Raw genomic sequence first — 18568 nt, 5'->3', positions numbered from 1 at the left:
CTGCGTAAGTATGGCAAAATGGTGATTAATATCAGAATTTCAAATTGTGTCTAAGAATGAGCAGTTCTTGAGACTGTAAAAACTGAATAACAGTCACTTTGACCATTTCCCTGAGCCTTGAGGTCTCCCTTTAAAAATTATCTTTGAGCTCCTTTGTGTCTCTGTCTGGGGAGATAGCAAATTCATAAACTGCAGTAATTGAAACCACTGTGAATTTCTTGAGTATGACTAATCATTACCATTTCTTGCTGAAAATTCACTTACTCTCAGCCAAGATTTTATTAATTTTAATATGAAAACATCCACACCTATGATTTCTCCCCTGAGGTCTTCCTAGGCTGCTGCAGAAATGGAGTCTGACTTCTATCACTTTGGCTAGTGTCAAGGAGGTGAATTCCTCTGGCTAAGTGCTTTTTGGATAACCTACAAAACACCAGGGGTCAGGTTCTTGGCCTGGTAGTGTTGATTCGCTCTGCTCTGGCTCAGTGCCACAGCTCCCATCCTGGGGAATCCCAGGAGAAGAGCAGTACATGGCTGGGGCACTCCTGACTTCAGATACACACATTTTCTCAGCCGCTGCTCTACCAGGCAGTAAAAGGGAGCAGCCTTAGAACTGCTCAGGCTTAAATGGGGGTGTTGAAATGACCCCCAATGGGATGCTTTTGCCCAGCTAAAACTTTACTCTCAGTTAATTGACCACAGGTACAAAGCATCTGGTGACTTTAGCAAGTGGATACATTTTCTCTGTTGACCAGGCATTTGCTCCCCCAGGAAATAGTTTTTAAGTTCTTGCTGGTTTTGTGCTGTCTGACAAACACACCTGATGTGCAGATGAAGGTTACCAGGGTCAAAGAGAGCACAGGCATGCACGTGCATGCTATCTGTGTGTGCTCCTGCACACTCAATGAACACTTTAGGCTGCCCTTTCTGTCCTTATCAATTAGATTAAAACAGAAACCCAGCCACTATGAACTTAGCTTATTAACAAAACAAAAATACCTCCATCTTGGGTATATCCCTCCAAAAACCATATTGCTCTGTAACCACAGGGTTAATTTGGTACCACATCTGTAGTATGGGACACATGAAATTGTTAGCTGCATCCAGAAAGTTGAGGAAAAGGAAGAGCAGATCTTTAAGTCATCATTGACCTGCCTCTCATCTTGCTTCTGCAGTGCTATCACATAAACTCTTAGAATAACATAGTATTTGCCTGCATGTACAGGCAAATACCTCTCAAAGCTGCATCTTCCTCCCTCACACACTGGGCTGATCCTGAAACTAGCTGTTTGGGCAATCATCACCAGATGATGCTACGTGGAAGACTTCCTACTATCAAATTAGGGAGACCCTGGCAAGGAAGGGTGGGGGCATGTGTGAAGCTCTCCATCCATGTAACCAGAAGGTAAATCTTTCTTATTCCGTAACAGAGCCACAGTCCCTGTGCACAGAGCGCCTGGTGGAGATGGGGATGCTGTCCCCAGAAACCATAGTGTTCTCTGTCATCTGGTTACTTGGCTGTTTCTTTTCACTAGTGCCATGGAGAAGAGCAGGTTTGGTCAAGAGGTAGAGGTAGAGTGTTAATGAGCAGCTAAGGCATTCACAGGGCAGGTCTGCAGAGCCTCTGTGGGCTTTACCCCCATGCATTGGGTCCAAGAGGTTTTGCACTCAGTGTAGGCTCCAAGCTCCAGATTGAGGTGGTAATAGCCCCATAAACTTAGCCTTCAAAATAAAAACTTTTTTATTAACCATGCTATTTCTAAGTCAATAACACTTTCTCCCCCCCCCAAACAAACAAACAAACAAACAAACAAAACCACTGTCAGTAGTTAATCAAAAACCTGAAAACCCAAACCCCAACCTGAAGCATTTTTCACTGTTAAGAGAAATACATCAGGTGCCTGGTCTCGGATCTGTGGGGGCAAGAGCAGGGTGGTTTTACACACCTGTGCCCTGCTCTCTCAAGCAGCCAGGTCAGTGGTCTCATCCTGTGGCTGGAGGAACACCCAGCTGCACTTACATGACCTCCGTGGTCAGCCCAGGCTGGGTCCGATGTGCTCTAGAGGGAGCCACATCTGTCCTTGCTCCTCAGAATGGAGGTTATCAGCCTGCCAAGCTTTCCAGGAAAGAGGGAGTGGCTGGAGAGTCTTGAGTTACTGAGCATGGACCACCTGGAAAACAGTGTGCAGCAAGCACTTGTCCTACCTCTAGACACTCCACAGTAAGGAGTAAGGGATGCTGAATTGGCTTTGAACTCCCACCCAAACTCGCTTTGAAGAAATGGAAGGGCAGGCAAGTAACATGCATGTTCTGTTATCAACAAATGGCAATTGCATTTCTGCATTTTAGTCTGTAATAGAAGGGTTGTTTGGATTGCAGTATTTGGATCTGGACTTGAAAAACATAGATGTTTGAGTCTGTCTGGGGACAGGGGCTGTTGGCAAAGCTCAGACCCTGACCCAGGTTTTGAGTGAGACCACCCTGCAACTTTGATGTGCTTTTAGCTCTGACAGAGAGAAAGGGAAAAATATAAATATCTGTCTCCATTAGAGAGGAAGCATATTAATAATGCTGCCATTATTACATCACTGGGGAAAAAAAAAAAAACCAAAACCTAGTCTCTTGAAAGGCAAAGTTAGGAAATAGCTATTTTTTATTTCAATAAATCAGGTTCATAAAAATTATAGCTATAAAACACACAGCAGCCTGAACCCTTTACATAAAACCTCTTGTATTTTATGCCTCCTTTTCTATTTCAGGTCTTCATTTGCCTAATTACTACTCAGAGGCTGGCAGAGATTTTCCCTGCAGGGCTCAGCTCTGCTGACTGCAGAGACCCTACCTGGCACACTAAGTTAGTGCGTCAGCATTCTAGGTAGAAATGAATGAAAAATCAATCAGAGCAACTGCAGTGGTAGCATATACAACTCTAACCTACTTTGTGCATGGTTTTGAACATTTCATTGTGTATTTAGGCATCTTTTAAAATGGTAAGTGTATCTGAAATAAAATAGATCTTTCTAGCCAGCCTAAGAAATGTTTTGTCATCTTTACTGCTTAGCTCAAGCAAACTTTACCACCCTCACTGCTAAGTTAACTTGCAGTCTTGACTGAAATGCCAAAACCCATGAGAAGATGGTTTTAATCTTGAAAATCTATCACCAGCAGATTGCATCATGCAGTGGATGTAACTATGGTCATAGCTTTGATTGTTATTAACCATATTTACAGATGAGATCTAGAGTAGGTGTAGAAAAGCAAAAGTACACTAGAACCTTTTCTGAAACACAGGCACTGCTTACATATGGTCTTGCAAGGAGTTTAATTTATGGATATTTGTCTGTGTGCTTTGTTTTTTCATGTTGCATTTCTGCATAGGCAGAGTTAAATGTGGACTGCCAGTTTCATTTAATGAAAGTCCATGACAGAAAGGTCCAGTCTTCATGCCTAAAAAATTACCAGCTGTTTTAACTTTTTCAGCTGAGTGGGTTAAATAATGTTATAGATCTCTCATAAGATCTTTGCTGTAACAAGTTGTGCAGTGCAACACTGTAAAGGTTTCCAAAAATTCACAAGCCTCTTTGTATGTGATGCCCTTACAGTGAAGAAGATTCTTTTGACTGTAAAGATGAAGAGTCTACTTTTTCTGGTGCTGATTTCTGTCTGCTGGGCTGAACCTCACCCTGACAACTCAAGTCTGGAGCATGAAAGAATTATTCACATTCAAGGTAAGGAAATACGTGGGAAAATACCAGTACCTTGAGATTGCTGAGGAATAATGTGCTTAGTGATTCTTATTTTTTTTATTCTGCTGCACTGTTTTTTAAATACTATTATTAATGATGACCAAACCTTTTCTGATTCTGTTGCATTATGATTACTCTTAATGAAAGTAAAAACCTGAAAGTTGCACTGTTTGATAGCACTTAGCCACAACCTTGCAAAGATCAGTGTGTGAAGTACAGCATTATTTAATAAAGAAAAAAAGCATGCATCTTAAAGTAATAAGCAACTGTAATGGGTTGAAATACCTCCAGTTTATTGTAGAATATATTTGATTTTAAGGAGACTGTCACACATAGTCCTCCACATTACAGAAAATGATTGCTGTTTATTATTTAAAAAGCCTTAGCACATCAGAGATCATAACTGGGCAGCATAAACCAGGAGAAAAAAAAAAAAAAAAGTAGCTTACCCCAAAATACATGTCTTTCCTCATACCTTTAATTCACACTAAGTATTATACTGGCCTTCTGCATAATCCTGTTTGGTTCATGGCTGAATCCTAGAGCTTGTAGCTGTAGCAGGATTTGAGTCTGCAGTACAATGCAGCTGTTTTTTCAGTCCCAGCTTCAGTCGCTGAGGGTCATCCTGTATAAGAAAAAACAGGGGATTTATGCAGTAAGGACACGCAGAACTGATGGGGGTTTTCCTGCTTTCATTTATGTGTTTCCTGAGACTGGCTAAAATTAGTCTTGTAAAATTAAGAAATGCAGCATTACTGTTCTCTCTCTCTCTCTTTTTAAAGTTTAATTCCTTTCTCTGAAGAGCTGGCAAATTATATTATTTGAGTGTTTGTGTCAATATGAATTACCAAGTTAGGACAGGTTAGTAAGAAAGCCTGAACGTTTAGAACTTCACAGGAAAGTCACAGAAGTTAAAGGTACCCTGCACCTAGTAAAATAGGCACTTGGATTGTCAAGGTCAAATAGGAAATAACAGAGAGCTGGTTTCACTCTAAGGAGATGTACAGGATGAAGGTCAAATGGATGTGTTATATCAACATGAGGACATGTGACTGTTGTGAGATGATGAACGTTTGTTCCTCAGGGTAAATTTCAAGTTTGACACCAGTGTCTAATGAACGTATAGTTTGCTTTTTCTTGTGTAATGCAGTTTCTTGTTTCTGAAGTTTGTTTATCTATTTGAAAGACTAAAATAGTGGAAATAATTAAACCAAGTGAAAATTACTCTTCCTTAATCTGTGATGATAAACTTGCTTAGTCAGCAGTTTAGTGTGATTTGCAAGTCATACATATAATTTATTACTAGTCCTTCAGCAAGTGTGCTGTGCAGTCTGTAAGTGCTAAACAGTGCAAAGCTAGTAAAAGTCTCAAGATGGACCATTCTCCCTATCCATGAAAACTCACCTAAACCTCAAGGCTTCGTTCTGTCAAGGACTACGTGATCTTCAAAGGTCCCTTCCAAATGACACCATTCTGTGACTGTTTCTGTGAAAGCTAGATAAAGCTGAAGATTGATCTCTGCCATGAGCTTTGTACATCAGCTGCCTCAGGCTCTGAAATACACAGACCGCAAATCAAAAAGAATAAAAACTGCTTGGAACTTGATATATTTACTATTAATTTCTTCCTTCTTTCTGCATTGTGGAATCCCATCGGAGTTGGGATTCTGCTCTACCCAATGCTGCATAAATACATATGGCAACGTTAATGGGAAGCCTGTGGAGCACATCTGTTGTGGCTTCATAGGAAAGGTATTTTATGTTACATTAAGGAGTGTAGCATCCTCCTTCACAGCTGCAATCTGAGACGTGTAGCTAAACTCCTCCTGGATTGCCTGTTTTGGAATGCCTTGGAATTACAAAGGGTAGAGATAGATGCTGAAAGGGTTCTCCTGAGGCAATGATCTAAACTGTATTCTACTCCCCTTTCTTTACATCACAGTCTCCTGTAGGTTTATTTTCCTTTTTTAAAAAGCTGTGTTTCAAATCTCTTTCCTGCAAGGCACTTTTGGACCCTATTTTTGTGACATGAAGAACACTATCCTAAATTCTCCATGTTTCTTCACAGCCATTTTGTGGCCTTATGCTTCTTCTACTGTTGTTCCTTAGCTTCAAATAACAGTTTTTCTTCTTTGATGTTCACTTTTAAATGTTACTGAGATGACACGATATCTTTACAGCTATCATGTGAGTATCTTCTCCAAGAGTATAACCTCCAGTTACCTGGTAAAGTTAGTGGTCCATCCCTACACTGGTTCTTGTTTTCCTTCATAATTCTTGAGTGAATCCAGCCAGAATTTTATTCCAGATAAGATCTTAGGCTGACATTAGTATTTTTTTTTTTTATTCCAGCTAGTAATGCTTTGCTTTTCAGGTCCTGGATCAAATTAGAGAATTAGTCATTCTCCCTCGTTATCACTTGCAAACAAGAAGTACAAAGTTTATATCAATAATTCTTCATAACAGACCTTAAAAAGCTAGATTAAAAAGTCAGTATTGAATGTTATCTTACTTTTTTCTAACTTATTTTCTTTGAACTTTCTCATCCTTTCAGTGCTTAATATAGCATGTGGATATTTTATTATTTCAATATTCACATTTACTTTATAAGGTAAAATTACTGGAAATATTAAAAAGTCTCAAAAATTATACTAGAGACTTTTCACTGGCTTTTTGTCCAAGCTAATCATTAGTGTTTCATCCCAACTTATTGAAGTCTTGCTTGTATCTAGTTCTGAGACACTTTACCAAATTTCTGCTGAAAGATCCATTTCCTCCATTCGTGTATTTCCCATATCATTCACTTTCCTGAGGACAATTGATGTATCACATTTCCTTATACTTATAAATTTATTTTTGTTATATAGTTGATACCAAGTTAGTCTGACATCCTTTGGTAAGTGTCTACTGCATTTTTTTCCTCTTTCTAGTGACTTATTGTATTGTATTGTTCTTCAGCAATTTTTCTTCAAAAATTGTTCGACAGTCCTGTTTGCCATTGAGGTCAGAATAATCAGCCTGTTAATGGTTTACATTACTTCCTTTGCATATATTTGTTATTTTGCTGTTGCCTGGAAAGACTTCATATCAATGCACCCATGTACTTTATACAACATAACACTTTCTGAGCATCAAACCCTATATTATTAATAAGAGAGCGTTTGTTAATATAGCACTTGAGTTGTTTCTCTGCTGTCTTCCACCTTTATCTGTATGATGACTCCTCACTGCAAAATGAAGCTGTGCCTGTTTGAAATACTTTCTTTCATTGTTACAATAAGAACTTTTAGAGTTCTTCCTGACATGCTTTTGATCCATGCTCCATTTTGTCCTCACTGCCATTTCTTATTTCTTCACAGCCTGCTAAACCACTAATGTACAGTGCCACCTCATCACCTTTATCTTTCATTTGGCCTTCATCAAGATCAGCCACCTATTAATACTGTATTACTCTTTCAGTGTGCTTCTGTCTCCCTTAATGACTCTGTGTCAGGAACCAGGAGACCTAGTTACTCCACTTTGCTGCCCTTCCATCAGTGTAAAAAGTCCTGCCATTTCTCTCAGACTCAGCATTTGTTAACCAGAACGAACAGTACTTCATAAATTATATTGTTCTCTGATTACACTGTGACAGGTCATTGTTTTCTGAACACAGAGCTGTCTTTCAAATGTCCATTTTCTTGAAAATGTGGATTTCTTTAGCTTTACTAAACCCTTGCCAACCTTTTTGGCATTGCAATAGGCATAGATATGTTCTTTCTTGAACCTTTTAATTTTTCTTAGGAATGGGTCACTGGCTTCATGAACATCTCTTTTACTGATGTCAGTGTCAGCTCTAGTTCCTGGTTCCCCCCTCGTTGGTTAGCACAGTGAAACTGGACTTCAGTCAAATGTCCCATCTGCTAGATGGTTTTGTCTCTCTACCTTTACCAGTATTCCTTTCTGTTTCTTTCCTCTGGCCCACTTCTTCTGTTTATATAGTTTTATTTTTCAGTTTTTATTCCAACATCTGTGAACAAAGTGTATACAATATCTAAAGCTGCATTTTATCTCTTCTGTGACTTTAGTTCCTTTCTTGAAACCTATGGTGAATTTCATGGCTCTGGCCAGGCTGCTTTATTATCCCAGACTGTTTGACCATATCACCTTCCTCTCTGGTAGTTAGTCTGCATACAAAAGTCATTCCAGTTTAACTTCTGTGCATAACAGCAAAGAGGAGAACTATATTAATATAAAATGTGGTGTTTCCCTCACCCCCACATCCCAGTAAACTATGTGTGCCTCAGGGGATACCAGTTTTGCTCTCTAGAAAAGAAAAGTCACAATCCTGAATGAAATCACCTGGTCAATGTGAAAATGGGACAGAAGTATACCCTAGACCCATAAATGTCCACAACAACCTCAACAAAACAACACTACCAAAAGCATGTCAGTGTAATTAAATATATTTTTCTCTGAAGGCAAGATCTGCAAAGGGCTGTTACCTATGAGGGAGGAAGATTACTCCTTTCAGTGCTCAGCTTTGTATAGGTCTAATCTATTCATTATACCAGTTGCTGACCAAGTATTCAAAAAGGCAGAGGACCCTTCTTATTCTTCAGAATAAGAGCATTTTTCTGTGTGTAGCTGTTATGCAAAATAAATGAATTTGACTAAGTCATTACTTAGCAATTGCTAGTAATGACTAGCAATTACTAGTAATTGCTAGGTTAATCAAAGGGTGGCAGGAGCTTTTAACATAGGCCTTCAGTTTGTTCAGGTTTTGCAAATACAACAAGGAAGGCCGGTGAAAAGCATAGTGGTTTGTGAAGGAACAGCCTTTAAATTTTTAGCCTTTCCTTGAATAGAAGGGAATTTATATTGTGCAACATTTCTTTACCTTTCAGATACAACAATGCATCCATTTGCCTATCAAGGTCTCTGCACAGATTTATTTATACATACCAAGAAATATGTTCAACATGGAATGAGCAAAAAACTTTCTAATACTGCCCTACTGTAAAAAAAAAAAAAGAGTTAAATCAATTGATCAATAATAAAAGCAGAATAAATCTTTGCCCAACTTGTTCTGCATGATGATGAGTTTTATCTACAGCTCACTTCCTATTTTTCAAAACAAACCTGAACCAACAGAGAGAAAGAAGCTGCACAGACTTGCTGGACTAGCCAAAAACATGATAAGAGATTAGATATGCTACTGATTTGACATTTTACACTAATTCTTATCTTCCCAAGTTTCAAGATTTCATTAAAGGCATTCAGGACTGCATTTTCTGGAATAGACCTTAAATTACAGGTACAATTATATTTGCTGTAAAAATTTATTACAGAAGGAAAAGGATTCATGTTAAACATAAATTACTAATTTACCTTGACTTGCTACATCAGTCTAATTCCATTTATATAGCATTGAAAGGTAATTAAAGAGCTATAAAATCTCCTCACCAGTTCTGTGTGATATTTTCACTTTGTCAAACAGTCTCAATGCCACCCATGGTGATGTCCTTCTGTGCAGAAGAGGAGCAGAAACTTTGCCATGATTTCTGTTCTGCTCTGTGAGGCCTGATCTTCATGCAGTTGCTTTATCTATATGGAAGTAAACACACATGTAAAGTTTATTTAAGGCAAAAGGTGGCAATATTTTAGAAGAGCTGAAATACACCTCCCTGATGGGTTTTTGTGTTGTTAGGTCTTCTAGAAACCTAAATTTCAGTTAATAGTTTTAACTTTAACAATTCCCCACAATGTGTTATGCAAGATGAGTAGATGGGAACATCTGAAAAATGTTTTACCTCAGTCTTGTCATCTCTGTGTTGGAGAGAGAGACTTCTTGCCATTTAGAAACTGACATGTCTACTGTTAATTGGAACCATGTACCTGAACTTTTAAACTAAGATTTATCTAGCATCTGTCTTAGTAATGTGTAGAGAGTATTTTATTCTGTCGATTTAGGGGTAGGAACATGGAAGTTTGATGTTTGTATTTTCTTTCTTGTGACGTAGCCAAAATGACATTAATGCTTGTCCCAAATAAGGACAGCTACTCATAGTCTGGCAACTGGTAAAAGTTTTTAGTTTTTCCAAAAACAAAAGTAAAATGGTAGTTAGTTAAAACATAGAAAAAAAGTAACAGGAAAAGTATATGGAAAAAGTGTGTGTGTAATTCTTCCTTATGTTTTTCCCTTCAGACTCTGAGTGATACACACATATATGTGTATATCAGTAATGCATTTCCATACCTGTTATTGCAAGTGGGAATGATTGTTACTGTAGAAATTATCATTGACTTTTAAATAAGCATGGTAGGAAAACAAAACATGCCACTTCTGTAGGAAGAGTGAGGATAAAAGTTATGCTCAAGTCCCTGGTAACACTACAGGGACTTAGAGTAGTGTTAAATAAACAGTTTATTTAAAACAGGATGGCACACAGAATTATTAACCTAATGGCTTTTAACAATGTGGAACATTTAAGCAATACATGAATTTATGTGACAAAACACATCTATGACATGAACATGGACTTAAGATTTTTTCCCCTCTAAAACTGCACATTTTTTTCTCCACTGTTGCTCTCCAAGTTAGTCCATTAAAATGTGGGAATAATCAAGTTTCATAGCCAGGTCAACATAAATGTCTGGACAGTTCTGATGGATAAAGTGGACAAAGATCTATGCCAAGGGTCATGGCATGACTCATTCTCTCTGCCCCACACTATACTCCTGGCCTTCCAAACCTGGCTTGCCGTTACTCTTGAACCCAGAAGCCAATTTTGAGGAAAAAAAAAAAAAAAAAAAAAGACAAACAGATATGAATACATATCCAGCAGCAAAATTTGGAACTAAACCAATGAACCAGCAGGTGAGACAGAACCAAGAGCTCTAGCAGCATGACAGCTAGTCCACTTACTGTCCTTGAAATGGGAATCCCACTGAAGTCAAGGTTAGATATGTACAAAGAAGTGACAACTAGAACAGCAGTGGTGCTTTCACAGCATTCAGACAAGGGAGAAAGAGAGGTGAATAAAAGAGAGGTGGATACCAGGCTACTGCCTGTGCCTTTTTTCACAAAACACTCCTTCCCTTGCAGTATATCCCTGCTTGATTTGGCAGCACTGAGACACAGCAAAGCTGACTCAAATGGCAAGTTTCCAAGTGAGGTTTCATGTGTAGCAGGCAGTCTTTCTCAACAGCTTGGAAAAACATCTCCCAGAGTTGTGTGTGTGTTAGCCCATGCAGCTGGACAGCTGAAGCTTGGATAAATTCATTTTTAGCCAGCTTAGCTGGTTTTGCATCATGTTGCCTTTGTTATTCATCTATTTGCACCAAGAGGATTAAGAAAAGGCCACAGCCTGTCAGATTTGATAGTAGGGAAGCAGGATTGGAAAAAAATGTGAAAAATTAGTCATCAGTGATGACTGGTTCTGTACTAGCAGCCAAGCTGCTCCCTTTCTTACAGTGCAAAATAATCCTGGAAGGTGAAACACCCACCTAGCAAGCCTTTCTTCTCCCATTTCTGACCTTGGAGCTGAGACCTGAGCCATTAACCAGGCTATTGCCATCCCTGTTCCCAACAGAAGGAGCAGGTGGAGGTTGTCCAGCTCCATTGCTTCCTTACCATTAGTCCACCATCTGAGGCTCTTGAGTGGTCATGCATGTGGTCTGTATTGTCTGCAGCAAGGATCCAGACTGTCCTGTTTGTAACAACTGCTTAGTGAGGGATTATGCAGAGTTTATAGTTGTTTGGCCATTCACCTTACAAATTCTCTGGTGGCACTTCTGAAGAAAGTAGCTGTGGAGAAAAAATAAGTGTTGTCTTCTGCAAATAACGTGTTGGACTCTGTGACATTTGTATGCCCCATCTTCTTCCTTCTTGCATTCATCTTTTAGATATTCCTGCCATTTAGACACAAAGGTAATTTTATTCAGAAGGAGCAGTCTTGTCAGGAACCCCATGAGGAAAGCAGGTAGGGAACCACTCTGACAAGCCTTTAAAACAGTGTTTGCCCCATCTTCCACGATCAGATCATCATTTCACAACAGATCATTGCTTGTTGTATTAAGGTAACCTAGCAAGCAGGTTTCATTCCTTATTTAAGCTGATTATCACAGCAGTAAACTGGAATGCTGCATTTAGAGAGCCAAACATATTCTAAATGAAGGAACTTGGTTTTGCTCTGTGTTTGAGCATTTTTTTAGTTTATTGTGGGATTTTTTTTTTTTCAACTTCTCCTCTGTCAACTCCAGAAAGACCAAGACAGTTCATTTTGCTATGTTTGCAAAAATATGCAGTTAGGTGAATTTGGCCCTGGTTCTCACTGGCTGCTGGATAATAAAGACCTCCTGGCCTCTTGCCAAACCCCAGTCATGTTATTTTTAATCCCAGCTGTCTGCATGTCTTCTGCACATCTTCCAGCCCAAAAAAAGAAACAATGCAGCATCCCCCTAGCTGACATCTGTTTTTCCTCAAAAGCCAGCAATTCTTCCTTCCTCATCTCCTAGGTCTGGGAGCGTCATAAAAGTAATTTTCTGCCCCACTGTCTTGCCAGCAACAAGGGCACATCATCTCTTTTTCTGTAAAGAATAACTGGCATTTAGAAAATTTGAGGGTGGAGGCATATTTCAGCGTTGAATCTCCCTTTGAACCTGCAGGGTTATTGTAGATATTCCAGGCTTAGAAAAGTCATGTTTTTCCTTCATTTCCCATGTTACCATCTCCTCTGCTCTTTACATTTATTGAGATATAAATTCTGGTAATGTCTGCTAAAAAGGGCCAGAGGAGGAGGGAAGCAGCCAGGAGGGAGGTACACCACTGCATCAGGATGCTGATGCTGGAGTCAGAGGTCACAGTGCTCTGGGCAAGTCTCCAGGCCTTGTTGGCCCAGACTAACTTGTTAGAAAGAGCAAGCATAAGCAGGCTGAGTCAGAATCTCCCTCCTGCCCTAGTCCTTTCTGCTAATATTTATTAACTAGACTATTTCAGTATTTAATACCCAACATAGTTGAGCTCTGATTCAGATTTCTCGGCAATAACCACCCCAAAGCATAACATTTCTCCTCCCAAGGTGGACAGAAGTCTGTGAAACGTCTTTGTCCCTGAAGGAAGCAGGGAATTTTGCAGACACACCATATTGGCTTCACTTCTTCCTTCTCCTCGTCCTGTGGAAACAGTGTTAGCAACACTTTCCATGATGGCTTGCCTCAGATCACCTCTCTCCTAGGATGCTCTCCTCTGAAAAGGGGAAGATGAGTGTTTGGAGTAGCTCTGAGCCTCTGCTCACCTCTGGGAAGAAGGAAGGACAGTGAAAAAGGAAAACATTTCTATAGATCTGCAGGTGATCTTCTCTGCAGTAATAATTTTTCACTAGGTAGGAAGATCTCTCATCCTGGTAAAACGATTTGCAGCACCCAAGATTTGCTCGTTCCTGAGGCAGCTGGTGCCTTGGCTTGTCTGTCCTATGCAGCTAATGGCAATGCTCTTGACACAGTGTCTTCTAACAAAGAACTACAAGTGTGGGATATCCATTTTTCTCAGAGCAGGTGCACACTCCCACTCTTCGAGCTTGTCTGTGCAATTATACCACCCCTGAGCATGTCTGCATAGTCATTAAGCGCTGCATACCCGGGGGCCTCTGCTGCTGCTCCCTGTAGGCAGCACGGACAGGTAGTGAAGTCAAGCTGAAACTGCAGCTGGGGTGAATATCATTTAGCTGGCAGACCTGTCAACAAGACTCAGAAGCCTAGGATGGTCTGGAGACATTTGTGAGCTACAGATCCTAATGTTTCCCTGCACCCCCCGTGGCTGTGGACGTGCCACAGCTTTTTGCAGTGCTGTGAACAGACAGCTGGCTGGATGGGGTACTCCCTGGTGGGTTCATCACTGAAACCTCATCTGTCAGCCCACATCCAGCCCAGGCCCACCCTTCTTCTGTCGTCCACACCTCTCTCTGGCTGATGACATTTTTGCATGCATTTCTGCAGTTTTGTCCTATCAATCCAGATTCATCTCTGTGGACAGCAGCAGAAAGTTGCTGCTCGCCTTCACAGACTCAGCCTCTCAGCATCCTCCACATTTCAGAACTTAGTCTTGGCTTTTGCTGAAGTTCAAGACGGACAGACTGAGCCTTAGAGTCAGGAATCACATCTCCAAGTGACTATATTGTCTGGCTGAACACACTTAGGGAATTACAAAGTCTTTGTCCCCAGTCTGCTATGTAGCATGAGGTTGGTAGTTCCCAGCGAGAGGAGTGCTGGTGATTCATTGCTGGTTGTGTTCAGAGTCTCAGTGATAGAGGACAGCAGTATCTACAAAAGCACTGAGCTTACTAAATAAAATATGCAAACTGTGCATGAGAGAAGCAAGAGATACTAAAAGAAGTAAAAGTTCTCACTTTTGGATACATCTGCTGATTGCCACCATGAAATGGGTGTTTTCCAGGGTTTTCCCAAGGCAGCACAGCCTCTCAGAGAAAACCCAAAGACTCAGGGCTGGAAGCAAGCACCTGCTCAAGCTTGCTCTCCTAAATGCAGTGATTTCATAGAGCAACATCAGCTGTACTGACCTACTACAGAGAAAAAAGACAAAGTAGCCAAGAGTGAGGATGAGAAGGGGAGCCAGCCAGTTAAATATGGGTTTAGATGAAACTGAGATCCAAATATCAAATATAAAATAGTGACAAGTTTGAAGGAGATGATGAAAACAGATGAGGAAAAAACAGATGAGATGATGAGGAAAGTGGAGCAGCAGAGGACCAGATTTTACATTTGAAGATAAATTTGACTAACTTACTTTGGTGGAAGCATGTCAGAAGAGGAACTCAGACTCAAAACTTAGAATAAAATGAAACTAGAAAATAAGACTTTTAAGGCTTACGCTGACACTTTTCATGTCACTATAAGTAGTGCTATTTGACACGGTAATGTTTATACTGTTTTGTGAGTGTGATTCACTGCATCCCAGATCATGAGGGACTTTGAGTCCTGCTGCCTGAATAAACTGAGTCTGTACATAAAAATTGAATTATGAAAAAAAAAAAAAAAGCAGTGTTGAGAGACAGCTTGTGAACAACCTGCAGGGAAACACGGGATGTTTGTGTGGAGCCTTTTACAGATGGTGGCATTCATCCACCAACTCTACAACTCTAAATACACAACTCTATCTTCATGACTACAGAGTATATAGGATGTCCCCTGCCTACATGGGGCAGCAATGCTGTGAGTCAGTTTGCCCCTCTGCCTGCCTAAGAGTGTTCACACACATACTTGCAGCTAAGTAAATCATAGAATCATAGAATGGTTTGGGTTGGAAGGGACCTGAAAGATCATCTAGTTCCAACCTTCCTCCCATGGGCAGGAACACTCCACTCTCCACTAGACCAAGTTGTACATGGACTTGAACAGCTCCAGTGATGGAGCATCCATAACTTCCTTGGGCAACCTGTTCCAGTGTCTCACCACCCCCACAAAAATTGCATACAACTGCTTTATACATCCTACTACTGCATAGGTACAAAATGATTGCAGGGAAATGATCCTGCAGACCTAATGTATAATATAGCTGATGGCTGTCAATGCATTGACCATATCCATTCCATAAAAGGTAGATTGCAGACTAATATTTGTTTTTCTCCTTCAATCCTAACAGAAAATGGACCCCGTCTACTTGTGGTAGCAGAGCAAGCTAAAATCTTCTCACACCGGGGTGGCAATGTCACACTGCCATGTAAATTTTACCATGAACACACATCAACAGCTGGCTCAGGAACCCACAAAATCCGGGTCAAGTGGACCAAACTCACCTCAGATTACCTCAAAGAAGTGGACGTGTTTGTTGCAATGGGACACCACAGAAAGAGCTATGGAAACTACCAGGGCAGAGTCTTCCTGAGGGGAAGCAGTGAAAATGATGCCTCCCTTGTAATCACAAATATAATACTGGAGGATTATGGGAGATACAAGTGTGAGGTGATTGAAGGATTAGAGGATGACACAGCAGTGGTAGCTCTGAATTTGGAAGGTAAGTAACACCTGAATTGTACTTGAATTCAGATTTGCACGGTATTAAGGAATACTTGCTTTTTTCTCCTAAAGCTGCTAACATCCTATTATCAGTGATAACAGCAGGCTGAGAAGTGGGATTCATCGTGCTCTGGAGATCTCAGCCTGACAGCCCATGAGAATGTTCATAAATCAGAAGAACATTAGGACTTCTATACCTTATGGCAGCCTACAGCATGTTCAGCTCCCAGTGAGACCCAGTGTGAGAGGAGCCAAAAGAGAATGACCAAAGATAGTATGAAGGGCTCCATATGTTTCTAATTTGCTCCTATCAATTCACAGCAGCCATTGCATGTTTTTACAGTAGACTTAGGCAAAATGACATTAAATAGTCTCATAGTAGCCATTTTACAGAACTTTGGGGCATTTTAGATTACCAGGTGAATACAAATCTTCTTACAAAAAGGAAAAATGTTAAGAAAATACAAAGAAAGGGAAAGGAAAGGAAAGGAAAGGAAAGGAAAGGAAAGGAAAGGAAAGGAAAGGAAAGGGAGGAGAAGGAGAAGGAGAAGGAGAAGGAGAAGGAGAAGGAGAAGGAGAAGGAGAAGGAGAAGGAGAAGGAGAAGGAGAAGGAGAAGGAGAAGGAGAAGGAGAAGGAGAAGGAGAAGGAGAAGAAATGATCAAACCCTTGACTGTCACACCTGTTAGCAGGTGAAATATATGACTCTTTTGCTGAGAGTTATTGTACGTTATAGTTACCCTGCACAACAGTACAGTCTGAGTGGTTCTTGGAACCAAACAGATGACAAGGGTTTAACTTACTTCTTTACATCTGTTTTTCCATTCCTGTTTGGAGGCTGCTGAAACCTTCCATTTCTGACTGAGGAAAGGCTCTGAACAGTTTCCATGCCAGCAGGATAGTCAATTTAGGTTGTTTCACTTCATATAATCTACCTTTAATAAGAATGCATGCTGTTCTCTTCAGACTTAGGAGATAAAGAGAACTGGACGTATGCATGTCTGGTTTAAATTGTCCAAAACAGTTTTGAGTGAAGACAGAAATGAGTGGGAGAACAAAGCATTTTACTATATTTTTCTCTTCTAGCCAAAGTGTGTCATGTGCTGTATCTTCTCTTTGCTCACACAGGCACTGCAGTGGCTGCTCGTTGGAGCTGCTGCCATTGAGACAAGCCACTAAAGGCAGAGCAATTTCTGCTTGGCATGCTCAGCTTTACCAGAGGGAAAGCAAGGGTCTTGCCCAGGCTGCAGGCATGGGCCCTGTGGCTGGAAGACACATTATGAGATGGGCAGCCCCAGGGGACAAGAGTGATCCACCTCACAGGATGGTTTCCATACAATAAGGATGTAGATTTCAGTGCAGAAAGTGCAGCTATTTGCAGTGTGTGAGGAAAAGCAAATGCCATGTAATCCAGGTCAGAAACAGGTAGCATCTGTTTAGCTGTCTTTGGCCCCAGCACGTCTCTTCTCCTTCCATCCTGCTGTGCAGATGGTCCTGGAGCCCACCCCTAAGTTGTGAGGATGCTAAATAATTTGAAAATATTTTTCTGACAGTTTCCTTACATCTTAAGTACATACGTCTATCAGACTTCAAGATACTCCAGATAAATAACTGTATGTCTTATTCCCCATCATATACTGGGATTTCCCTGTGTTTTACAACATTATAGTGTTTTTACCAAAGCAAAAGGGTCAGAGCCAGTGTACAATCTTTGCAGTGAGGAGGTTCCAGTATAAATGCTTCCTGCTGTGGCAGGAATCCCTGGAGAAGAGGAGGTGCTGATGGGTCTAGTGGTAGCTTGGGAAGCTTTGCCTGAAGCTTGGTACAAACTTGTGCACATGCAGAGATACACATTTGAAAGACAATACTTGATTGACAGTAGTGTAAGAAAGCAATGAAAAAATTTTCTTTACTGCATACAGTGACACGACTGAAAAAAGGAGATTTTCTACCATTTTACTGTGACTGTTTTGTGCTATAGCAGCAGCCCATTGGATAAAAAGTCTGGGTCCCATTTCCTGATATATTTTGTCCCCTCTAGCTTGCTGGTGTTGCTCTAAACAGCATTTCCTCTGAAATGTGCCAGCTCCAGCCCATCCTGTACAACAGCCTTACCTGTGCTCACCCACCTCCAAAGGAACAGAATTAGTAAGGATAGGAAGAATTTTACTTTATCAACTAAGTCTGTTCCAATCAGCTGGATTAGAGAAGTTTATATATTTTAACTAATGTCTGGTTAACATAAGGGACAAAGTCTTTTAATTATTTTTGTCAGACATGGGGCAAGTATAAGACTGTTCATTTCTGGTGTTATAGAGTGATGTTTCCTAATCTGGCAGGAAGGTTTCAAGTGTGAAACCTGATGGTAAAATGTAACTTTTCAAGTGAGACAAGACTAGTGGATGTGTCAGTCTCAGTCCTTCTTATGACAACTAAATCCAGTCATTCTAGGTCTAAGTTACATTGAAACTTCCTTGTAAAATGATAATGATTAAAATCCACTTGCTTTTACCAGGGATATACAGAGTTAATGGAACGTATCCCTGTTTGCATTATCTTGTACTTACTTTTTGTGCAGCTTTATGTAGTGCTGACTTTAATTGCCTTTTCATGTATTTGAACAATGCAGAACAGATCAAGGAAAAAGATTATATGACTCTTTGGACAAAAACATATATCAGCCCATTCCAACATTCTACATCTGTTACAAATAATAAGGTTAATCTCACAGTGGGAAGGATTTGCATCAATAGCCTGATGTCCTAAGATGATGGCCCTAAGGATGCTAATTGGCAGCAAGACACAGCCAT

General features: G+C 40.4%; 1 protein-coding gene across 1 annotated transcript in view; it reads left to right on the top strand.

Moving 5' to 3' along the window:
* The first annotated feature begins 3628 nt into the window (after positions 1-3628).
* Positions 3629-18568, top strand: part of HAPLN1 (hyaluronan and proteoglycan link protein 1) — a 29964-nt gene continuing 15024 nt past the window's right edge. The window contains exons 1-3 of the mRNA XM_008940081.1: positions 3629-3728; positions 4727-4729; positions 15387-15758. Of these exons, the coding sequence (XP_008938329.1) occupies positions 3629-3728; positions 4727-4729; positions 15387-15758 (475 nt within the window). The remainder of the gene's footprint in view (positions 3729-4726; positions 4730-15386; positions 15759-18568) is intronic.

The sequence above is a fragment of the Merops nubicus genome, unplaced genomic scaffold, assembly GCF_000691845.1.
Source record: "Merops nubicus isolate BGI_N331 unplaced genomic scaffold, ASM69184v1 scaffold16555, whole genome shotgun sequence".
Lineage (NCBI taxonomy): Eukaryota > Metazoa > Chordata > Aves > Coraciiformes > Meropidae > Merops > Merops nubicus.
The sequence above is the reverse complement of the archived record's forward strand: the minus strand, read 5'-3'. Positions and strand labels throughout refer to the sequence as shown.